The sequence below is a fragment of the Drosophila innubila genome, assembly GCF_004354385.1.
Source record: "Drosophila innubila isolate TH190305 chromosome 2L unlocalized genomic scaffold, UK_Dinn_1.0 4_B_2L, whole genome shotgun sequence".
NCBI classification, from domain to species: Eukaryota; Metazoa; Arthropoda; class Insecta; order Diptera; family Drosophilidae; genus Drosophila; species Drosophila innubila.
In genome coordinates, this window is record NW_022995372.1 from 16,765,741 (window position 1) to 16,791,630 (window position 25,890).

At 37.0% G+C, this 25,890-nt stretch overlaps 2 protein-coding genes and 2 pseudogenes across 3 annotated transcripts; 2 read left to right on the top strand and 2 right to left on the bottom strand.

Moving 5' to 3' along the window:
* The first annotated feature begins 4,088 nt into the window (after positions 1–4,088).
* Positions 4,089–6,027, top strand: LOC117794472 (dnaJ homolog subfamily C member 28). Of its 2 annotated transcripts, XM_034635079.1 has the most exons (3): positions 4,089–4,181; positions 4,279–4,385; positions 4,858–6,027. In XM_034635079.1, exons 2-3 carry the CDS (start codon positions 4,308–4,310, stop codon positions 5,848–5,850), a joined length of 1,071 nt encoding a protein of 356 aa, XP_034490970.1. In that variant the 5' UTR covers positions 4,089–4,181; positions 4,279–4,307; the 3' UTR covers positions 5,851–6,027. The 2 variants fall into 2 exon arrangements, with proteins under 2 accessions (XP_034490970.1, XP_034490968.1); XM_034635077.1 differs by having other exon boundaries at positions 4,098–4,385.
* An 829-nt stretch (positions 6,028–6,856) lies between these two features.
* Positions 6,857–18,976, bottom strand: LOC117794471 (trifunctional purine biosynthetic protein adenosine-3). Its single transcript, XM_034635076.1, is given in 8 exon segments — positions 6,857–8,162; positions 8,995–10,038; positions 11,271–11,686; positions 11,978–12,203; positions 12,793–13,442; positions 14,053–14,300; positions 18,590–18,621; positions 18,624–18,976. Coding segments are annotated over 8 exon segments (4,059 nt in total). The 5' UTR covers positions 18,766–18,976; the 3' UTR covers positions 6,857–6,861.
* On the top strand, positions 16,249–16,940 carry LOC117779491 (annotated as a pseudogene).
* A 1,743-nt stretch (positions 18,977–20,719) lies between the features above and the next one.
* LOC117779899 overlaps positions 20,720–25,890 on the bottom strand; it is a 5,625-nt pseudogene continuing 454 nt past the window's right edge.

The window sequence follows — 25,890 nt, forward strand, 5'->3', positions numbered from 1 at the left end:
CCCGTTTTTTTTTTTTGGCGTTTGCTTTTGTGCTTGACGCTGCCTAACAACAACAACAACGACAGCAATAAGAGTGTCTTGGCGGACAGTTCCGTTACGTGCGAGCGCGATAGTGCGCGATTGAGCGCCAAGTGCCGTTTGAAAATTTAAAAAAAAAAAAGCCAACTTCGAAGTCAATGCGCATTTCACTTTTTCTCTAACGTCTTTTCTTCTTTTGTTGTTTTTGCGAAAGCGAAATTTGTATTTAATGCTGTTGCGGCTGCTGTTTATTTCATTGTTGTTGTTCCTATTGCTTTAATTAATTTGCATAACATTCGCAAGGCGTTACAGAGTGACAGTCTGTGAGAGCGAGAACGATAATAATAAAAATAATTCGCATTTATATATGAACATGGCACTGTCAATGTGCTCGTGTGTGTATGTGTGCGTGTAGATATTTCATTGTATGCGTGTGTAGTTGGCCCGTTGGTCAACAGGGGGCGGCAGGCGACGACGGTAAACGCGGCGTTGCTCTACTTGCGACGATGGCAACGACAACTTCAACGACAATTGTGACGCTTTTGTTTTTAATGCTTTTTTTTGTCATAAATAAATTAATAAGCACAACTTACGTATTATATTTGATTATTTTGCTATTGCTTTTTGCTTTTACATTTTCATTTGATTTATTAATGATTTTCTTGATGCGATGCTTGAACTTTGCACTTATTGCACTTGCTTAGCAATTTTCACACACACACTTATTTTTAATAATTTATTTATTTATTTTGCATGGCGTTTTGTTTGACGGGCGCGTACAGATGAAAAAATTTTCGCTATTCGCTTTTTACATCTTATGCGGCGCGACGTCGTTCTGTTACTGTAAAAAAAAAACTGTTAGCACTGGCGCCAACTGTTAACCGGGTCTGGTAAATTTGTTGCCAGAGAGAAATGTTGACTCAAATTGTGCATGTTAATGTGCTGTTAATTAACAGGTGGCGCTCGCATTCTGCAATGCACGCCTTGAGAGAGCGAGAAAAAGAGAGTAAGAAATAACTTGAAGAGCAATGCGTTAACATAATTTGTAAACTGGTTGCGAAGATCACTTGAATTTTTTTCGAATGTTGTTATTAATTTTGAAAATTTATTTTAATTAAATGTTTTAGAAAATTTATAAGTAAAAAAAACAACAACATATGTTTGTAACATTTTGCCGCGCATTCCGTTTTATGCGCTCTTTCGCTCGCGGCGACAGTAAATTGTGAATGAATTTTTGAGAGTGACAAGCAGAGAGAGAATGAGAAAGAGAACGCGCAAAAGAGAGCATTAGAGGGGAGCGCGCGCCTGACGTTTTTGCCTGTTGTTTGTTGTTACTTTTGCTTGAAGTGTGCGTGCGTGTGTGTGATTGTTGTTGTTGCTAGTTAATGTTAGTGTTGCCAAATGCATTGGAATTTGAAACCGTGCGAATAACAACAAAACAACATAAAATGCTCTTGTTATGCCTTTTGTTTGTTTGTTGCTACGTATTTATTTTCTTTTCATTTTCTGTTTGTTGCTTTGTAATTTATTTGCATGAATCATTCCATTGTTTTGGAAAATATAAATGTATGTACACATTTAATGATCGGGGGATCACCGATATTTTCAATATGTCATATTTAAGTGCTTTCTTATGGGAGAAACTTAAGAGTTCTAAGGTTCAAAGTAAAGCTAACTAGCACTTTGAAACTATTACATATATTTTAAAAATTACAGAGAAATTTCTTGGCAATACTGTCTGGAAACCTCGGATGCTTATCGAAAACCATTAAGCGACCTTTAGAAGGTGGATGATGCAAATATTTACAAAGCAATACGTCAGCTGTTCACTGAATTATTTGTAAGATAAGTGAAAGTATACAAAATGTTGAATAAATTTGTAGATAAAAATAACAAGAATTACATGCAAGTTAATTAATATTAGTAATATAAATGCAGATTTTGAATCGAGTTTTCTATCGAAAAAAAAAAAATAGTAGAGTTTACAATAAATCTGTTTTTAATATATCGAGTTGCAAATATCGCTTATTTATTGTGGGATTTTTAAAATTAATTTTACTATTTTCGAATTCAAGGTTGAAAGATTTAATTCTCAAATTAGTTTCAAACAATTAAATGTCTTATCAGAATGTGTGCATGTATGTGTGTCTGTTGCATAGATAATCAACAAATGCAAAGTCAAAATGAAAGACCAATAAAAGCAAAAGAATAGCAACTGTAAAATGAGTTGTTTTTTTTTCTTTTTACACGTAAAAATCAAAATTATACAAAAAACAAATCAAACTCACACTCAGAGAGAGAGAGAGAGAGAGAGACAGAGACTCAAGACAGCAAGAGAGTCTCTGAACGACAGCGGGAGAGAGAGCGGCTTGTCTGACATTTGACGTTTGTTTGTGTGCTTTGCGCATTCACAATAAGCGCGCGAATCGCGCATAGCAAATTAAAATATAAAAGGCAACTATACAAATTACACTAAAAAAAAAAAATGAGGCGCAATGAAATTAAGAGCGGCGACATTTCAAATGCTGAACAAACTGGGAGAGGGAAAAAGGAGCAGGAGAGGAGAAACAGGAACGACTGTTGTCGAACATTTGACAATTAACTAATAACAAATAACTGACGTGACGTTACTCACCTTTTGTTGAACTGCAACGCATAAAATGTTGTGCGAAATAAAGAAATGTTTAAACATTATTTAACACAAATACTAATCAACACACACGCACACATGCAATGACTGTGACGAGACGACGACGACGAAACACACACACAATGATGCGACATGCTGCTATTTTTTTTCTTTTCTTTTTTTTACTCTTTCCAATGTAGTCTTATACAGCAGCAAATTAATTTTGTTGTTGTGATTGGGCGGCTGTTGCCTTTTACCTATTTAATTACCGTACTCTTTTATTACATTTTAATAAACATCAAAAAACGTACGCAAAATGCAGTCAGTCACTAACACATTTACACATGCATACATACGCACATACGTACACATGAACACACACTCGAGTGGGGCACGCACACACAGCAACTAGTAAATTCTGCGACACTTACGAAAAAATATTTTTTTTATATGTAGCCTATATCAAACAATTTCTATTGCTAATTGCACTGCACATAGTTTATACATGTTCGGCCAGTTGAGGCACTTAGCTGGCAATCATTGTTTGGTTTTAATTGTAATGCGTTTTGTCTTAAATCGAATAAATATTAATTTTTGTTGCGTGTTTTGCTGACAACAGCTGACAACAGGTCCAAAGGTTGCCACCCTCCAAAGTTTTCCAATCTGGCAGCATGTACCATTTTGGGAACAATGCCAAAAATGGTAGCTTAAAAAATAAATAACTTTTTTTTAAAGCATTTCTTTATTTGAAGCTACAGTTTTTCAAATTTTTGTAGAGTTTTTGTTACAATTTTGTGCATTTTTAAATATTTTTTAGAATAGAATTTGTTACTTTGCTCCCCTTGAAGTGATAAACTTGAAATCTTCAAAAAAATGTTTACCTTTATTTTATCTAATTTCGAAACTTAAATTTTATTAAAATTATTAATTATTGCAAAGTTGTTGCATTTTGAAATTTGCATACCTAAAATTTACATTTACCAGTGTGGCCACTCGCGTTTTAACTAATACTGATTCAATATTTATTAATTACCAGATGTTCGGGTACACTTTAGGTATTTTTTGGTGTGCACTTCAATTTTTTGGCGAAGCGATTTGATTTGATTATAAATCAATTTAAATCGATTTATGAGAAAATTTTTATTAAGCTACAACAGCTACACAGCGCCATCTTGTGTCACACTCGCGACCACGTTACACGTATAATATGATCTGGCGCGGTTTTTAAACTATTTTTTTTAGTTTTAGCAAAAATTTGATAAAAATGTACAATTTATTGACCATTTTTTTTATGTAATTAAATCCAAAAATTTGACAAAATTCTAATGAAAATTTTATTTTATACCACAATATAAAAATGGGCTTAAGTTCGCGAACCAAGCCTGCCAGCCCGTTTTTTGTTGCGACAAGTTGGCAGCTCTACGTTTGTAAATCAGCCGTTTCAGTTGAGATTCCGATTATTTTGATTTTGTTTATTAAAATTAAGGAAGCGAATTAATAAAAGCTGTTTTAATTTGATCTGGCTTTCAAAAGGGTATGCTAATTGTAAAATGACATCTCAACGTTTCTATGAAATTGCCATCATTTGTTTACTTATGTAACAATTACAATAATTTTTTTTGAATTCTCAGTGTGCCAGCAAAGTCTGTTCAAGTCGAGAATGTTGCTTGGAAAATTGTTAAAGCCAAAAACCTCTGGATGGCGTTCGTTGCACCTCAAGCGACGCGAGGTGTACCAGGTGAGTTGTAATTAAAATTGTTCAGGCCTGTTCCGGTTTTCAATTCCTATTATATCGAATTTTAAAAAAATGTTATTTTTCACGTTGCATTTGGGCTAAACATTTTAAAATTATATTCCATCACTTTATTGGACTTAAATTCACCATATAAAAGTGAATTCAATACGCAAAAAATTTCCACATTAATATAAGAACAGGGTAAAGATTTTCACTTCCGACAAATCATGCCGGAACAGGACTGATTTTTATGTATGGTTGCTTGTTGTTTCTTGGAATATCTTAACCAAAATCGCAGATTGTGAATTCTCTATTGTTTAATATATTCTTAAATCTGAGCACTATATCATATAGCTGTCAAAGGAATGATCTGTCGAAAAAAGAATTCAAGACTCTGCAAGGGTATAAAATCTTCGGCAAGCCGTTGATAATCTTTCATTCTTGTCAATAACAAATAACAATTGTTCGCTTTTAGCAATGCTTCCGTATATTGGGCGTACATGAATCCGCTGATCAGGATACAGTGCGTCAGGCATATTTGGATTTGGTTAAACGCGTTCATCCCGATGCCGATACGGATGAGGCAAGCAGCGAACGCTTTCAACTCGTTGACGAAGCCTTTAAAATGTTGCAGGAGAAGTTTGCCAAGGGCAGGCGCAACATAAGCGAGAACGAGGAGGAACCTGTGGAGTTCGATATAAAACATACAGCGCCACAGCATCGTCAGTATCTGTCCAATGATGGCATTGGAGTTGGCACTCCCTTCCAGCGTCAAAAGCAATATCAACAGGTGCGTGCTATGAAGGCCCAGGAGCGTGTGCTTGAGCACCGCATCGAGAAGGCAGCAGCTGGAGATGCTACAGTGATGTGCAAGGGAGGCAGCTATTATGGTAAACATGCCGTCAAGACCAAGTATGGCATTGAGCGTGTCGTTGAGGATCTTATACAGGAGGCCATGTCCAAGGGTGACTTTAACAATTTAAATGGCGCTGGGAAACCTCTTTCAACGGCTCAAATGCAGAATCCGTACTTGGACTTTACCACACACAAACTTAACAAAATATTGCTCGACAATGGCTTCACGCCGGAATGGATTACATTGAGCCGCGACATCCGTGATGCTGCCAACAATTTAAAGCAAAAGGTTCGCACTGAGCGTAGCTTTTACGGCGATTGGCCATTGACCAGCTCAGATCAGCTGGCATCCTGGGAATCCTTTGTTCAATTGCATGCTGAGGAAGTGCAGCAGCTCAACAAACTCATCGACAAGTATAATCTGATTGTGCCCATTCTGGAGAATCAGTTCTTTCGTCTACGTATGGATAAACTTGCCGAGGGCATCTTCAAGGAACCAGATCTACCCCGCAATCTTCCCCGTCCTCAACTTGACAGCAAGACCAAAAATGTTGGCACAGGAAACGAAAGAAATTTCATGGTCAATTTCTTCTCAATTATTGGATTTCTATAGGGAACAATGTGATACAAATGTTTTATTAATTGGTGATATTAGTTATGTATTTTAGAAAATGTTATGTTATGTTTATATTATTTTGGTTTAACCAAATAATTAAAATATATATGTACAAAAGAGGTGCAGAAATGATTTATGAAATAAACATTGTTAGCTTATTGCTCATCCACTAATTAAATTGTTTCGTCTGCGATTAGCATTGACAAATCAAAACACTAAAACAAACATTCAAGGCATACTTACTTCTCCAACATTTTAGAGGTTACAGCCATGGCTAAGTGATATATAATGTGAATAAAGCAGCAATATGCAATACGATTACAAAATTTAATCCTATAGTGTTTTTAAACACCGAAGGGATAATAATAGTTTGTATAATCCTTGTGATTTTTTATTCTCAACCTTATCTAATGCAGTTTATAAGGAATCCAATAATCAATCTCTAAAAGCAGAGTTGGAACGAGAGAAGAGGTGAAGTGGATAAGGAGTAAAGTTAGTTAGACTTCCAATCTCTTATTAGATACTTTAAGCTTCGCTTGTATACTTTAATTCTTACGGCCAATTTTCGCTAAACTAGAAGATATATTATATTGGAGCACTTTTCGAGGATTATGTTACTTTTATAAAAGTTCTATAATGATAATACGGCCTTGAAAGTGAATTAATAGTTTTGAATAACTGTAGTATTTAAAGAACAAAACCTTTTAAAATGGTTTGTATTATTTTGTACTTCTAGAAAGATTTAGAGCAATTGTGAAATTGCAGTAGAAGAAATAATTACCAAGAAATTTTTGGTGCAGAATGTAATATAATATAATTTTATTGAATTTGTAACCATAGATTATTTATATTTTATTTTTTTTGTCAAATTATAGTATTTGTATTTGTGCAGCTACTATAAACAATTGATTAATTTAATTTAAGATATTAATAAATTCAGTTTAAGAACTGTCTTAAGTTGTCTTTTTGCATTTTCAAAAGAATCAACGCAGGAAAAGAAGTATTAGTTTAGTTCTTTTTATTGGGGACCTTCACCGCGGCACTGGGAGAGATAGCGCCGCTGGCAAGTAATGCCAATGCCCGTGGATACGCCCAATATTCCGCCTGATGGATACGTTGCGTGAGAGAGTTCACATCATCGTTCTCCAGAATGGGCACCTCGGCCTGGACAATAATGTCGCCGGTGTCGACGCCCTCGTCCACAAAGTGAACCGTGCAGCCGGATTCCTTTTCGCCGGCATCGAGAGCCTGCTGCTGGACATGGAGTCCCGGATATTTGGGCAGTAGTGAGGGATGTATGTTGATGAGACGACCACGCCAATGGCGAACGAAGGGAACACTAAGGACACGCATAAATCCGGCCAGACAAATGAGATCGACACGTGCCGCCTCCAGATGACGCGTCAATTCCGCATCGTAATCCTCGCGACTACCGAAATCGCGATGTGAAATGACCAGCGATGGAATGCCCGCTTTGCTGGCACGTTCCAGACCCAGAACATCCGGCTTGTTGCTAATCACAAGCACTATCTCGGCATGGACAGCCTGAGCCGAGTCCCTTATCGCATTGATGAGCGCTTGAAGATTGCTGCCCGAGCCGGAGATGAGAACCGCAACACGACGTCGTGGCTGGGTCAACAGTTTCTGGCTACGCTTTAGATTCTCCTCAAAGTTGAGCATCTGCACTTGGGGCTTCTTCACATCCTTGCGAGCAATGACCTCGCCCACAATCACTGCGCGTTCCGCATAGCGAAGCTGTTGCATCACAGCGTTCACCTGGGGCGGACTCACCACCAGGACGAGTCCCAGTCCACAGTTGTAGGTGCGTTGCAGCTCATCTGCCGTTATATTTCCAGCGGCTGCCAACCAAGCGAAAACCGGTGGCAATTGGAATGTGTTGGCATTGAGACGCACGGCGAGATCCTTGCGCAGGACACGTGGTATATTCTCGGTCAAGCCGCCGCCGGTGATGTGAGCCAATGCCTTGATGCCATGCCCGGCTTGGGCGAGCAGAGGCGTCAGCGCCTTCACATAGATCTTTGTCGGCACCAGCAGCTCCTCGCCCAACGTGCGATCGCTGAAAGGAGCCTTATCCTCTAATCCCAGTCCCACACGCTTCAGCACCGCATGCACCAGACTAAACCCGTTGCTGTGCACACCCGACGATGGCAATCCAATGAGCACATCACCCGGCTGTATATCCTCCATTCTCGGCAAGATTCCGGCTTTCTCCGCAATGCCCAGCGCAAAGCCGGCGAGGTCATAAACCTGCGGTTCATACAACAAAGGCATGTCGGCTGTGTGGGAACCTGGAACAAGATTGGGACAGTGGAAAAGTTAATAATTATCGGCAATTTTAAAAACAATAAAATATAATTGTAGTAATTCCACATTTAAAACTGTTGTGAAAACTTATAAATAAAAGATTCAAGTTTTTCATTTTTGGTAAATTTTATAAAAACTAAAAAAACAATAATTATAATTTAAAAAAACATTTTACGTGAAAAAAAAGGGAAGGCTTAAGTAACTCCACTTCAAGTAAATACAATAAATATAAAAATTTTAAACAATTAAATAAAACAAAATTTCGACAAAAATATTCAATATTTCAAAGTTACTTAAACTAAAAAACTTAAGTATATTAACTAAAAAAATTATAATTGGAAATAAAAACAACAAGTCTTGAATATTTGCAAATTAAATAAAAAAGATAACGTTGTGTCGAAGCATTGAAAAGCAAAGATATTATCTGGTATCTTCCCGATTTTTTAGCTGAATTTTTTGATTTTCGCTGTGATAATGGATCAATCAATAGATTTCTTGAAGTAAAAAAAAACACTTATAATTAAAAAATAGTCAATATTTTAAGAATTAAAAAAAAATCGAATGGCAATAGATAAATAAGTTTACAAAAAATAATTTTTATATTTTTATATAATTTTTTTTTGAAATATTTTTAAACAATTAAGAATTCATAAGTACAAAATTTTTTGATATTTATTGACTAATTTCAAATCTTATTTTCTAATTTAAAGTAAATTTTGTGGACCGTTTTTAAGCGAAATAAAACTAGTAAAATAAAAAATTAAAATATCGACACCTATTCATAGTGCTGCTACTCGAATAAATCTGTTCACTTACCTATAAAGCTGCTCTCCGCCTGCTGTATACCTTCGTTGACGCCTGCCACAACCTTGTCGGCCAAATCCTGTTGCCACTTGCCGCAGGCGTAGTAACTGGAGAAGCTCATGGGTTGGGCGCCATTGCAGAGTATATCGTTGACACACATGGCAACCAGATCGATGCCGACGCTGTCGTTGCGGCCGATTTGTTGGCCAATCTTTAGCTTGGTGCCGACGCCATCGGTGCCTAGAATGAGTATGGGATCCTTGTAGTGATCAGGCAGACGGGTGAGACGACGACCTGCCGCATTCTCAAAGCAATTGTCACGCGTCGCTGGCGAGGATGGCTTCGCGTGTTCTAATCCCTCCGGGAGCAGTTGTTGGTCTCCCAAACCACCAAATGGTTTGGCCAATTTCTCCAACTGTTCCTTAAAGTTGCGCATACGGAGACGTGGTGAATTTTGACTTTCCTTGTGTTGTTGCAACACGCCGAGCACCTTGGCGCCAGGCAAGGTTTGACGCCACATTTCATTATTTGACCGGGGCAGCACCAGCAGCATGCCAATGCCGCAATTGTGCCGCTCCAGCAACGCATCCGCACTGAGCTGAAGTCGACCCGCTAGCCAGCCAAAGATCTGTGGTATGGGCACTGCACCAAAGTCCAACACCACCTCAAATTCCTTGGGCACCAATCGTGCCACATCATTAAGCAATCCATGGGTCACATGTGTCACGCCTTTAATCTCACCAGCCTGCAGATGTGGCAACAATTGTTGCACATACAGTTGCGTTGGAGCGCCAAGCACCTGGGCCAAACTGAGTCCACGATGGGCGCCAGCCACTGGGGAGGATTCCTTGAGATTCACCCCGTCCAGACGGGTCAAGATTTCATTAAATCCAGCACAGTGCAGTCCGGATGATGGTAGACCCACCAGGAGATCACCCGGCTGATACAGATCGAAGCGTGGCAGCACACGTGACTCCTCAACGAGACCCACACAATAGCCGGCCATGTCGTACTGACCAGGCTTATAAAGAGAGGGCATTTCAGCGGTCTCACCACCTACAAGGATTTAAGAAGAAACAGGGTGAGATTGCGATGGTAACTATAAACTCAGCAAATCCCCTCAACAGTTAAAATTTGTACACCTAAATTGCAAAATAGTGTTTTTGCATTTATGGAGGAAATCAAACCGAAACAAATTTAATAAATTGAATTTTTTGCATAAATATGAATGAATTTAGAGGCCAAACCATGATCAAAATGACATTCCGCTTGAAAATCGGTTCAGCTTTGACAAAGTTAGGACGGTTTGACTTTGGTCAGCCTTTGGATCAAGCACTTTACAAGTCAAAATTTTCGTTCGATTTCCTATGATTTTTGACAAGAGAATTAAACGTCTCAGAATCAAGCTAAAAGTGTTGTTTTATACTAATTTTTATTAGTATTAAAATTGAAAACATGAGATTTAAAATGTTCAATTTTCAAAATATCGAAGGGGAGAGTATTACCATCAATATTGAAATCTAGCAACAAATAATTTTTTTTAAGAGTTTAATAAACTTTGAATACAGAAAGAATTTCGAGGCCAAACCATGATCAAAATGACATTCCGCTTTTAAATCGGTTCAGTTTTGACAAAGTTTTGACGGTTTGACTTTGGTCAGACTTTGGATCTAGCACTATACAAGTCAAAATTTTCGTTCAATTTCTCATGATTTTTGACAAGAAAATGAAACGTCTCAGGTTCAAGTTTAAAGTGTTGTCTTATACTAATTATACTAATTATAATATAAGGAGTTGAATAAAAGTAAAAACTTGAGATTTAAAATTTTGAATTTTCAAAATTTCAAAGGGGGGACCCTTACTGATGGTAAGAACCTTGGCTTCAATTGGCAAAAAAAAAATATTTTTTAAATGAACAAAATTTGAATACAGAATGAATATAGAGGCCAAATCATGATCAAAGTGAAATTCAGCTTAAAAATCGGTTCAGCTTTACCAAAGTTATGACGGTTCGAATTTGCTCAAGCCTCTGATCTAGCAACTTTGCAAGTAAAAATATTTCGTAATTTTGACATGATTTTTTACAAGAAAATGAAAGGCCTGAGAATCAAGTTTAAAGTGTTGTTTTAAAATTTGCAAAATTAAAAATTCCAAAACGGGTACCCTTACCATCGAAATAAATAGCTAGATGTATTAAAATCTTAATAGACCCAACTGAATGGTACAAGTAAACTCCTGTTGATTTCCTTAAATTTTCGAGACCCCCTCGACTTCCCTGGGTTTCTTACCTACGAGAGCGCATCGAGCATCCCGACAGCCATCGGCCATCCCCTTGACAAGCTGTGCGGCCAGCGGAACCTGCAGCTTGCCGCAGGCAATGTAGTCCAAAAATGCAACCGGCTCAGCCCCAAATTCCAGCAGATCATTGGCAGCCATGGCAAAGAGATCGTAGCCAATGTGATCGTAGAGTTCATGATGCAGGGCCAGCTGAATTTTGGCACCCACTCCCTGAGTTGTTTCCGCAATGATGGGTTGACTGTAACTCAGATCCTTGATCCGAAAAAGTCCACCGAAGCCACCCAAACCACCAAGAACGCCAGGACGTTGGGTGCCACGGGAAAGTGGTTTGATGCGTTGAACTAAAGCATCGCCAGCATCGATATCCACGCCACTGTCCTTATAACTGAGCGATGGAGTTGACACCCTGCGAAACAGCACAAACGCAGTCAAAGCGATAGGAAGAAAGACAGAGAGGAAGAAAGAGAAGTAGAATAAGAGAGTAAGAACGTAATTCTAAAGATCTAAAGTGATATCGACTTGCACCTATTTAAAATCGATCAGGAAATAAATACCAAACTGAAAAATCATTTTTTCAAATATGAATTCCAAACTGAAACAAATATTAGTTAACTAACTAAATGTATTTCGAAACTCAACCAAGACATAAATTACACTCTCAACATAACCTTTCACTTTGATTTATTAAGCTCATTACATTTTGAATGCCTTTTGTGCAATATCCGTGCGATATTGTGTTGTCGATCCCTCAAATCTGATGCCAGCCGCCATTTTGGTTGCTTGAGCTGCTGCTTCCCTTAGATCGGCATCCAATGCGATCGCAATGAGCACACGACCTCCATTTGTTATCGGCTTCTTATCCGCATTTACGGCTATAGCACTGTGCAAAATCAGTCGGTTGTCTTTAATGGTATCGGGAAAGCCTGTAATAATTTATTTCTAATTAATTTTTCTTGTAATATTTAGTTGTAATTCCTTATTATTATCTTAATTTGTTCATCAATAGAAAGAGCAGGCACATAGTAATTAATCCAAGTTTATAAGTGTGTGTGAGTCTTTGAAAGGAGTTAAGCAGCTGAGAGTCTAAGCAACAGAGTAAATTTAAGTTTATTACGACAGTGGCGTCCAAATATTGTATTAATATATGTGCGAGAAGTTTTTGGAAAAGATCAGTTCATTCTGTCCGATAAGTTGACTACAATGGCGTCTTGGAAAATGTCTATGGCTGGAGGAAAATGTTTGGAAGAAGAAAATAAATTGAGAAAGCTTATAAAAGTGGCTTCCAAGTAAATGTTATGTGTATGTGTGTATGTTATTAGCCGTTCTTCCCTTAGGAAAGTTTTTTATTCTAAGAAGGAAGCTCTCCAAATTATTACTACAGTGGCGTCTATGTATAAGTGGGTATGTGTAGGGTAATTTACAGTTCTACACTACAGTAGCGTCTAAATATTTGTATTTCGTTCAAAGTAATTCGTTTGTCCCCTAATTTTAACTTAACCTGTTAAAATTTACCTTGAATTGGGCATCCTTTGGTTGATGTTTCCGGATAACCAGCACTGGCCACGACCACACCCACGGCACTTAGATTGTTGCGCCACTGCAAGGTTAACTTGTTGAGGGTGCCACTGCAACAGGCCTGCATAACCTCAAACAAGTCGGACTCCAGTAGAGAGAGTATAACCTGAGTTTCGGGATCACCGAAGCGACAGTTGAACTCCAGGACACGGGGACCATCGCGTGTCAGCATGAGACCCGCATAGAGAACTCCCTGATAGGGAATACGTTCCTGGGACAATCCCTTAATGGCACGTTCCAGAACAGCACGTTGGACCAGCTCTAAGGCCTGTTTACTGATCAATGGACAGGGGCAATAGGCGCCCATGCCGCCAGTATTGGGTCCCGTATCGCCAGTTCCAATACGCTTATGATCCTGAGCTGGAAGCATCGCCTGGATCGTGTTGCCATCGGTAAAGGCCAGCAGTGAAACCTCCTCGCCCTCCAGAAGCTCCTCAACCACCAGAGTGGCGCCTGCCTGGCCATACTTAAGATTGCCTAGAATGTCATCGACAGCCTGACAAGCCTCATCCGCATTGGCGGCAACTACAACGCCTTTGCCGGCCGCCAGACCAGCTGCCTTGACCACCAGAGCGGCATAGGGTGCGCTAAAAAGGGAATGTTTCGGTTATATCAAAGATTAAAGAATAACAAGAACGAAAGCTACCCTCGGCAAGCCGAGGATTTTATACCTGCAGATCACAGTATAATCTTTATAGCCTTTTCTATTAACCTCAACTTTTCTACATATCTATTAATATGTTCTTAATCTTTCCATTTTGAAAAGTGAAACTGTAGAATTACATTTTATTGTTATCAAAACCGGCTCGATTTTCTCTAAAATTAAAAAAAATAAAATGCTGAAAAGTACATTTTTTGACAGTTCTAAACGAATTATTTTATTTACTATCATCTATATATATAAAACTGTTTGTCCTGACTGACTGACTCACTGGCTCAAAATAACAACTTGATTTTTATTTTTAAAACAAAATAATCATAGTTAAAAAATAAAAATTAATTATTATTCTTTGATTATTTTTTGTGTTCTCAAAAATAATGATTGTTTTTCAAAATTAGTCAGTAAGCAAATCAATAAAAATTTAAAATTATCATTATATTGTCATTTTTATAATCAAAACTATAATGGAAACAGTCTCTTTAAATTAGACATAATACGCTCTGCAAGAATATGTAAAGTATGTTAGGGCCTCTTACCTGCGTATAAACTTCTTGGCTTTAACCACATCCGTGAAACTCTCATATCTTGCCGTTGGAATGCCATGTCTAAGCATAAAGTCCTTGGACCACTTTTTATCCGCCTCGATTTGAGCACCTTGTTTGCCGGGGCCAAAGCAAGCGATGCCCGCTTGTCGTAGTACATCGCCTATGCCCAACCCTAATGGTTCTTCGGGTCCCACGGAAACCAGCGAGATATTGTTTAGCTTACACCACTTGGCAATGGCCTGGAAAGCGAGAAGATTGAAAAGATATTTATGTAAATAGCTATAGAGCAAGCCCAAGAATTATTATATTTATCATCATTTATCTTAGTCGATTTGATAATCAATTTGTCGTCGAGAATATTAAAAAAAAATACCTTCCTAACTGTTTTGCCATTAAGGCAGGGTGCATTGTCTCATTGGTGAATGTCGAAACGAAACGAATTAAACTGACTCAGTTGCCAGCAATGTAAACAACAAGAGCAACAACAAAACCCACTAAATCCGGGCCCTGATGATCCGGTTTTTTTTTTTTAATTTAATTTTTTTTTAACGGGGAGCGTGACTGCGTCTTAGTCTGTCTTCTAATCGAATTGGCGCCAATGGCGAAATTGTTTTAATCGCCGTAATGGCAAGTGCAACGGCATTCCAAAATCATTTAGCACATTTGAAGATTCCCCACACTGGGATTGGGTTCAAGTACGTTCAGTGATCGTAAAGATCGATCTCGAACTCGGGAAGTCATCGTAGTCATCTGATGTGACGTCTTCACATTGTCATTTGATGTTACCGTTTTTGGCAATCCGGCCAAGGTTTCCATTTCCCGCTAATATAAAACAGTGGGACGATTTGGGAGAACGTTTTGAATTATTATAGTTGCTGTAGTTGCGTCTCGGAATTTCTGACCACTTTCCAAATTTGGCCAGAACATTTCTAGTCTTTATCTTCTTCCCATGATTTACTTTATTGCATACTATATGCAAATTAAAGACAGGGAAGAGAGCACAAAGTTGAACTTAGACTGTTGACCAAAATATGATGACAGTCATGACGAGTATCTCGAGAATTAGTTACGCTTTGTTGAATTACTTTGAGAATCAGAATGGAAATAGTTAAACAGCTTTTTCAAGCCAACAGCAAACAACAACGGATCTATTATAAAATAGAAATATGTATCTCAGTATTTCGAATTTAGAAGAGGAAAGGGAATAAAACAAAATAAATACCGGTTACTTTTAGGAAGTTCTAATAATTCTATAAGATTAAATTGAAAAGATAGAAGGATATGTAGCATGACATATTTCTAATATCTTTAAGGCGTATATTATTTAGTGTATATCCCCATTTAGAATATTGGAAACATTATAGAATATATAGCATTTATAAATTCCGAAATACACAGCACTATATCGACTTAATAAGTTGTAGTCTATTAAATTAAAATATGGTATATTTTATAATGTATAGTAACTAAAAAAAGAAGTAAAAATTATATTTAACTGTATCAATTTAATTAGCATATTATATCTAGAATATATAAAGAGCAATTAAAAAATTTTGTCGAAATGTCAGATTATGACAATAAAGTAAAGAAAAATTTTAAATATATTAATAATATTCTAAGACATGTTGCAAAATTTGATTTGAAAGTTCTAGTTAAAGTTAAGTCTTGAGCTTCCCCAAATAAATCTAAATCAAACTTCAGTTTAAGTTTGAGTTCATTGATTTCTTTGCCTTGCGTAAGTATACAAATATGGAATGCAAGGTAATATTAAAAAAAAAATATATATCAAAATTTAAGTGCCACAACCTTCGAGTAGGGCATACAATTCGATTCGGATTCGGATCCGATTTCGATTACATGAATTTAACCAGCCCACATCTTAAGGAATTGCAGCGACAAACAATTTTGCGATGATATATAAAATAATAATTATAAAAAAGAGGAACAAAAAAAAATGAAAATAAAAATAAAATCATTTAATTTATGACTGCCGTTCAAGATGATGACGAGCGCCAGACGACGACGCTGCCACCTTCGTCTTTCCGCCCGCTCCCAATCTTGGTTTGTCGTCGTCTCCGATGGTTTTTTTCGGAGCTGGGTTTCCAGAGAAAAAAATGTCAAAAATAATCACGGTGAGCGGATTGGATATAAAAACGAAAGCATACCAAAAGCAAGCAAACAGTCGGTGATTTAAAGCGCTAGAACGAACAACCGCGACGAGAAGATTCCCCGAAAAATACGAAAATAAAAAAAAAGATTATAATCTGACTAAATAAAGATAGTTGAAAATGTGGTTTAATCTGTTTGTAAGTCTTTAGACACTTTAGGCCAAGTTCATGGAATTAAACTAATTCGTTAAATACTTTTCAAGATTCAAATGGCATTTGTAATGGTTGTCATCCAGGCTGGCGTTTATGTGCCAGACTCGGATCATACCCATACACTACACAATGATCTTCAGGTGGAGACAGACGGCAGTTATCGTTATGAGTATGAAACATCCAATGGGATTGTTGGCAAACAATCTGGATTGGGAGGCGTTGCAATCCAAGGAGGATCCAGTTGGATATCACCCGAGGGAACACCGATTAGTATTAGCTATGTGGCCGATGAGAAAGGATATTATCCAGTCGGTGATCATATTCCCAAAGTGCCAGATTACATACTGAGATCATTGGAGTACATACGTAATCATCCATATCAAGTGAAGGATTACTATACTGGCGAAGTAAAGACAGTTGCCCATGATGCGGAGGCGTTTAAGGTCTACACACGCAACATTCAAGAGGCGACGACACCACGATCTCGACCCAGCACCACACCAGGTGGTGCATCTGACACATCCGCCCACAACGCAGTTGCTAAGCAAACGACGCTGACGGAAATACAATCCACATTGTGGATATAATGAGGGATTGGGGCGGGATGACTTGAAGACAAGGCAACACAAACTGTGAATTTGATCTAAACAATTAATTAAGTCACAATAAATAAAAGTGTTAAGACAAAGTAAGCACAACAATATACACACATAATATAAACATTTATACTTAAACTTTGATACAATAAAAACATAAAAAATTAGATTGATTTGCTATACTCGACGCACTCTGAGGCGCCAATGGGGAAGACGCTAATGCGCTGAGGGCGCTGAGAGGGACGAGGACCGAGCCTGGACTTGCTAATGGGTAACGGAATTTATGACGGAATAAAAATGAGTTTGAAATTTCAAACTGACTGTGGAGTAAACACGTTTTGAGTTAAGGATATATACAAATATACATAAGGTACTTAACAAAAATATACAAAACATAAAAGGCTTTAAAGGTTAGGATATTATTTACAAAAAAAAGCACGGAATCCCAAAAAATTTGTTTGATACCATAACTGAATTTATGACGGGATTATAAATTAGTTCTAAATTTAAAAAAAGACACAGGAAACACATTGTAAGCTAAAAAATTGTACAAAAATACGAAATATATATAAGGTACTTGAAATAAATATAAGAAACCATAACTTTAAATTTTGAAAAATAAAAAATTTGTCACGAAATACCGAAGAACCTGGACCTTAATGAACACATACTTGCTATTTTCGCAAGGTCAAATTATTTAAGATGAATTGTACCTAAAAAAAAGTCTATCATTTACTACTACAAAGTTTATTGGTGCTCTGTAGGCAAATGTCATTGCATCATATACTCTAGTGATACTAAACCCTTTAATTTTAAACAAACCTATATATAGAACTCTAGATTCTTTTTATTTAACTTTTTTTATAAAATAGAGGCTAACGATTTTAAAAAAGTATAAAATATATTAAACAATATAAAGGTTGCAAAATATCATTCTTAAAAGTTCATAAACATTTTTAAAGTTTGCTTTTAATTGACTTGAAAAAAATTAAATGACAAAAATTTAAATACTTGTAAAAAATATTTACATGATAGATGAAATAAAATCGAAAGAAAATCTCAAAAGTAAGCGTATTTTATTAAAAAAAAAACCTAATTTACAGATTAGAACTGTTGATATTGTTGTCACCAAATAAATCTATTTTACAATAATATAATGCACATTACAAACTACACGTACATATTTAGTTAAGCGTGCGTTTTGCGTCAACAATAAGTGTGAGGCTTAAACACCCGATCGCATCACAAGGGTTAAAGCATACTAAACACTACACAAACGCACACTCACACACAGATGGAGATTGCAAAGATTGGTCGCTGTTATGGTTTTGATTGATTCATTTATGAGCCCCGGTTAGCATTAAAACGAAATTAACTGAGAGCCATAAAAATTCGAGAAAAGAAGGCCTTACAGATTATAATAAAAAAAAATATGTTGAAAATTTGCATTGCAGCTGCAGAAGCAAAGTCGGTAGAAGAGTCTCAGTCTCGTCTTGTTGCCAGTCGCTGTGTAACTTAAAGCTCGGCACGAAGGTTAAGTGAAGGACGTGCACAGTGGTAGATTACAATGATGTCCAACCACAACAACCTCCATTGTGAAGCTGCACTCACCTCAAAATCCTTCGCATCCAAAACATCAGCACAAGATTCTGGCACTTGGACAGCTGAGAAATGCCAAAGCTGCCGGGAAGCGCATAGATCTGCGCCACTTGTGGTGATTGATTGAGTTTCCAACAGATGGCGTGTTCGCGTCCGCCGCTTCCAATGACCAACACGCTATGCGACATTTTTTATATACTTTTCTGTTTTTGCTTTGCAAAATTCCTAACAAAGCAATCAAAAACTGCGCACGTTTATACACAAAATGTTATTAATTTGTTTTTGCTGTTTTAACTTGTGCCCACGTGTTGAGCGATCTGTTGGTTTTAAAGATAGAGAGCGAGAGAGAGAGAGAGCGCCCACGAGAGCTGCACGCACGCACAGTGAGAACAACAAGAGAGCGAGAGAGCGTAGCTTTTGGGCTCTGCTTTTTATGCTGCTGTTGTGGCTATTGAGGGGCTTTAAAGCACTTATTAAACCGCACCACACGACGACGCGTTTACAACTGAAACTGAATTGAATTAAATATTTTATGTGTAGCAAAAATCCAAATGCCAATCCCTAGGTAAGTCAATCCGTGACGTGAACTGCGTCATCAGCTGATTGGATTTAAATACCCTTTAATGACGTTATGTGTAACGAATTACAAACGATGTCTCCAATCGCATTAAGTGCAGCACAAGGGGCAATGCAAATATAATTATCTCAGTCTATCGCACACTTCTTAGCTTAGCAAAATAATTGAAAGCCTCGTCCTAAGCCTTTGAAAGTTTGACAAGCATATAATACAGTGGCTACAATATAAAAATAGGGTATAAATACTTCGGCAACTCATTTATAGTAATTCTATCTTGTTTTGTGTTGCTGTCCGCTGATAAGAAAACTGGCTGAAAAGGCGTTGGATGTCGGCGTCGGCGAAGTCTACTTGTTTCATTGCATTCTGTTTGTTGATTTTGCTGTTGTGAAAAGCTTTGAAAAATAACGAAAACACATCGATAACCTTTGAGGCCTTAACCGTTGCATCCGTGGGGGTAAATAATTGCAACTGCAGCTAACGGCACAGCTTGAACATATCGAGTATTTTGGAAGCATTTAAATTCATATTATTGTAATTTAAAAAATATTTGAAAATTTTTCGCAACGACTGGAAATGTTATTAAGAAATTAAAATGCTTAAAATTGCTGCTATTCAATTTGAACATTTAAAATGCAATTGAAATCACACGAATTAAGCAGATTAAACGAATTTATTGACTGTTGTGGAATGTCAATTAACTGATATCAATAAAGGAAATAAATATATATAGAAATATTTACATATAATTAATTATATATATATATATATATATATATATATATATATATATATATATATATATATATATATATATATATATATTTTAACTGAGATTATTGAACTCATTTTCAAAGATTTATGATTTTGATTGTATGTAAAACAAAGACAATATTTTTTTATAAACTTAATGTACTATATACGTTACTCTAATTGCAGTAGCTTTTTATACAAAACTGCATAAAACTTCTCTACGTGGTATTTTTCGGGGAATCACAAAAAGTTTCGTCTGTCCTCATCGAGTAGTTGTCACAAATTTTCGGAAAATACCAAAATTTTATTGGTGAATTTTAATAATGAATGATACTCGATGGAATCATACTTGATAGATGATAAAACCCGATAAAGAGATGTATAGGTTATTCTTAAAATTATATTACCGTATTAATTCACACTTGTATTTAGAATTGCGACTTTACTTAGAAAATATAATTTTCAAAAAATATTTATAAATACATATATGTACATAAAAAAGAAAGTATTCATGAATATTTCTCGGCATTTTGATACGATTATGGAAAATTATGAATTTTGTGCTTAACATGACATTTTCGAATCACTTATGGAGCATTTACAGGAGTGCAGCACATTAATGTTGTTGTTATTTAAAACTAATTCAACAAATTAATATTTACTTAATGACAAAAGCCTGACAAAAAGCTCATACCAAAGAAATATAAGTAAAAAGATATCCAGTTTTAGTTTGGATATTCCAAACCTTGATAAACTGTTCAAACACAATTCAAAATTTCATAGGCTCGTTGTGTAAAATATTTATTTTATTTCAGTTTGTTTGTTGTATTATTAGTAATAGGCATTAAAAAATTGTGTTTTTTTGTTGTAAATTTACAAGATAACTACCAAACTCCGTCATAAATTTGTTTACATAGTTTTTGTTGTTGAAGCTACAATCAAATGAGCCACAAATAATAAATGATAATAAATGTAAAACAACAAAATAGAAGAATTACTCAATGCAATCTTAGAATGACAATTTTGAATGCATGGGATAATTGAAATGAAACAATTTTTGTTGCGTCCCGCCGTCGCCTGTTACCGACGCATCTGAAAGCCGATGGTGCCATTGGGGCAAGGACCACGTGGCAGCCGCAATACATTATCATTGTAAGCATGTGCATATTGTGGTGGTGGCGGCGGGGGCGCCGCCGTCTGTTGCTGTTGATGCTGTTGGGGCGAATGCATTGACTGTTGGCGCAATAACGCGGCTGAAACGCTACCGCCTACAACCGGTGACCAGCTCTGCTGAGGATTGGGCGTTGGAGCTGCTGCTGCTTGGCCAGCTGGTCCTGCAACATATGGAGGCATGCGTTGGTGCTGAAACATTGGTGCTGAGTATATATAGCTCATGGCTGCTGCCGTCGGCGGTGGTGGCGGCGGTGCCTGATAGTAGTTGTTATAGTGTACATTGGCGTTGCTGACTGTGACATTTTGGCGCCGAACTCGATCGGTGCATGCCAGGTGCAGTAGATGCAATGCCGCCAATGCTGCCGACCTCCTGCAACCCGCTGTTATTGTTGTTGTTATTGTTATTGAAATTGACAGCATAAGAGGTACTTCTGCTTGCCATTGAGCTGATGGATTCACAGACGTGTGCTGATTGCTAACTGGCGTTGTGGGTGTGGCACTGCATGTGGAAAAGTAGACAATTTTAGTGATTACAAGGCAAATTCAGTTAAAATGCTAGGTAAACAGACTGAATTGTTGAGTTTTCCATAATAGTTTTACGAAGAAATCAATACTAACGGTTTATCGTCCTCGGGGTTCTGGCACTGCCCAGAATGCGCAGGCGCGCCTGTGCATATTCCTGTTCTGCTGCTGCAACGTCTTGATAGGCTGCTTGGGTCGTATACCATTTGAGTCGCGTCGCTCCTCGGCCTGTGCGGGTCGTCGCAATATCTTGACCGTTTGATTGTTTATGGATTGGCATAATTGGCTGCATCGTACTCGCTGGCCGACTTGTGCAATACCATCATGACAGGTGCCGTAGTCAAATCAGCCTCCATTATCGCTGGCTTTTTGGCAATCATTTGCTTGGGCGCTGCTGATGCTGCCGCTGCCGCCGCTGCCGCCGCTGCTGCTACTTTCTTGCAGAGACTGTGGACGCTGTAGTATTTCATTTTACCGGTTGTGGTCTCAATTGTTGAGGCGGGTTTTAATTTGCTGCTTGTATCGTCACTGGCGGTTTGCAGTTTCGTTTGCAACGTCATGCAAAGCTGCAAAACATTCGCACATATGTATATATTTATATATATATCAATGTTCTTGTTGCTATTGTTGTTGTAATGTCATTGAATACTCACGCCTGCCTCGTCAATTTCTTCCCAGTTGTTCAGCACATCGTCACCATTGACATTGCAATCAGTTTTTTTTTATTTAGGGATGCGAGCACGTTGCGTGTGCGTTGATTGTGTACAAATATGTGTATATTTTTTCGTTTCGCTTTTTGTTTTACAAAATTTGTTGTTGTTGTTGTTGCAGCTGCTTCACTTCCTCCTTTTGCGCCTGCTACTGCAGCTCGCACTACAACTGATACATAGTTCCTGCGCACTTTTATCAGACATAAGTTCTACATTTGATTTTGCAACCGTTTTGCACAAAATGATTGTTTTAAACAATGAAATATGCTATGATGCATATGTTTTGCACACACACACTCGCATACGCAACAATTTTGCTCGCTCTGTCGTTGGTAGCCCTGCGATAACACTCTATCGATTCATCTATCGATATCAACGAACTGTGCCCCTTTGAGGCGAATGTACATCAAGTTATTGAATATTTTGTATTTTTTAAAGGATCTTTTTTTGTGTGTTTATTGCATAAAACAACTTTATTTTGTGTTTACTTAAAAATTAAAAAGATCAGATATAAATCGCTGTGAATGTCGATTTTCATATGTATCATAAATGTCACAGTAATCGAATGCAAAATGATTACTTCATTAATTATGTTGCCACTTAGCTATTTATAGCTAGTTCTCGCTATTTTAGAGATCATATGCTAGAAAAATTTTAACATTGCTATTATCACTAAGCAAATAACCTATAGAGAAGTCATCCCATACAACTGAAAGTGTCTCAGCTAAAAGCATGACGGGGCGTCCACTGGGTAATTTTCGGTGGACGCGTCGTTTGAGGGAATTATTTTTGGTTTGATTCAGTTGGCTGGCCGAGCTCGTTGCTATAAAATAATTGTCTTTAATATTTTATAAAGAAAAACATCGTAAATCTTATAATTTTATAAATGTAGATAATAAAAAATATGCGATGTGTTGTTTTTATAATTTTGAATATTTATTTGCGCTTGAAATTTCTTTCATTAAAAAATTTATTTGTACAGGGTATTAGAGCTTACATACAAATTTTAAAGGAAGCAACTTATTAACAAAGCGATGTTGTCAATTCTCTCAGCAGCCCATACATATGCACACACTTATTGTAAGATGCACGCATACATAGAGATGAGCCTTGCCCAAATACATCTCTCTCTGTCTACACAAAAGGACACGTATGTGTAAAGAGGGCGAGAGATGAATATTCTTATTTTGTATGACTTTTAGACGAGCACTAACAGAGCACTATGGGGAATTTGAGCAGTTTTATGAAATTAATTTCACTATTTCTTGATATATGTTACCGAAACCGTAACTGAATTCGATATTCGTTGCGCTTTGGTTCCCTGAAAAGAATGTGTAAAAAATAAGAACGTTTTACTTATATATGCATCAAAACATTTTATTTTCGTTTAAAATGGAAGCTGTAATTAACAATGTTTTTTCATTTAAGAGCATTATGCTAATTTTTAGTCAGTCGGAGGAGAATTCCGTTTACGTAGAAGTTCCTCTACAAATTGACGTAAATCTTCCAAGATCGAATCGTCAGCAGCTTCCCTAGCCTTAATCAAGTCATCCATTCTAGTCTTAAAACTTTGAATTCGAACAGCTTTCTTTTCTTTAAATTTTTGTTCAACGGCGGAGTAAAACCAGGTTGTATAATGGTTTAATCGACTGTTGATTGGACTACTTGAAGTTTCCTCATGCTCAATATCGTAGAAATCCTTGCAAGTTCGTCAAATTGTCTCCAAGTGACGATTCGAGAACTCCATCGGTCGATAAATTGTTGAGCCTTCACAATTTCCGCATGTCCTGCCACTCTGTTATCCACAGTCAATTTTGCCATTGATAACGCAATGTCAACAATATCCTGTTTCATCTGGAATTCAACTTGTTCCCAAATTTTAAGCAGTTCATCCTTAAGGTTTTGGTTCCTGCTTGGAGTTGGAACAGCAATCACAATGCTCAATAGAGCAAAACTTGTTGCGACGACAATTGGGAAACGCATTTCTTAAGTTTTAATAATTAACTGAAGACTGAACACTATTTGACCACATTATATAGCACGATTTGAGCTTATCGAAAATTTAGTATCACTGCGGACGGCAGTTCGCGTTAGTGACGAAAGCAGCACGAAGGGTGCGAAAGGCGACTAACTATATATACAGCTAAGTTGGAAAATTTGCGCCGACTGTCCGATCAGATCGAGTTATATACCGATCGACAGGTTTAGTTCTAACTTACAAAATGGCGTACTAAAACTTTTTTCTAACCAACCTGGGTCATGAGATACGGGGTGTAAGTGGGAGGGAAAATTTTGATAATTGCAGCTTATGGGGCCGTTGGGGCTTTTTGGTAAAATTTAAAATACGCGTCGATTGATACCCCAATCACCCAAACCGATAACTGGTTCAAAAGATAAAAAAATTTGAAAATTTTAGTGACTTTCAAAATGAAATGAAAAGTCAGTTTGTTTGTCTGTTTGTCTGTTTGTCTGTTTGTCTGTTTGCATCAAAGCGCTAAAGAAGCTTAAATGTAATGATGGGGATTGATTCCTTTTCAAAAATCTAGAAATGTTTGTTCTACGACTTTTTCAATTTCCCGCTAGTTTAGCGGGAAAACGCAAATCCATAAAATTGAACAGTTTCCAAACCAGAAGCTACAGATATGTTCTATATATCATTAGAAAGGTGTGTTTGAGGGCTTTTAGGCGTACCTTTAAACTTTTTTCTAAAGTACTCAGGTAACATTTTACAGGTGAAATAAAGTTTTTTAGCTTACATTTGGCGATTTCTGACAAAACGGCTCTAACGATTTTTGTTAAATTTTAATATGTTGTAATACGTACAATTTCATGTTTTTGGTATATGAAACATAAATTTTGGTTGAGGGTTCGGAAGATATTACCTGTTAAGTGAATAAATACATTTTTCCATCGGTCGAAAATCACGTTTTAGTACGAAAAACTTTTTGGTTTTATGAGATATCTCAACCAAAATGATACAATATGCATTTAACTTGGTTTTATATATTCTGACCAAAGTTGGTTCAAATCGGACCACTATATATAGCTGTCATAGGACCGACGGGTCAAAATTAGGTTTTAGTATGAAAAACTTTTTTGTTTAATGAGAAATCTTAACAAACAATACAATATGCATTTAACTTGGTTTTATATATCCTCACCAAAGTTGGTTCAAATCGGACCACTATATCATATAGCTGTCATAGGACCGATCGGTCCAATATTAAGTCTTAGTATGAAAAACTTTTTTGTTTTACTAGATATCGTAACCAAACTAATAGAATATGCATTTATTTAAGACTTATATATCCTGAACAAAGTTGGTTCTAATCGGAACCACTATATCATATAGCTGTCATAGGACCGATCGGGTGAAATCCAAGTCTTAGTATGAAAAACTTTTTTTTCATAGTAAGTACGAGGTCTCCGATTGTATAGTATGCTCGGCTGTAGCAACGCGCAAAGCGAGCAGGGCGGGCCCCCCCAGTTTTTCTTTATAATTAAAGAAAAAAATTTTTAAATATGAAATACGTTCAACAACTAAATTTTTATATTTTACTATTTGCCTGCATTAATGATAA

What these genes read in the sequence shown, in the direction of transcription:
- LOC117794472 (XM_034635079.1), top strand. Translation starts at nt 4,308, where the DNA reads ATGTTGCTTGGAAAATTGTTAAAGCCAAAAACCTCTGGATGGCGTTCG. An exon ending in AGCGACGCGAGGTGTACCAG is followed by an intron (nt 4,386 to 4,857) that starts GTGAGTTGTAAT and finishes GTTCGCTTTTAG; the next exon opens with CAATGCTTCCGTATATTGGG.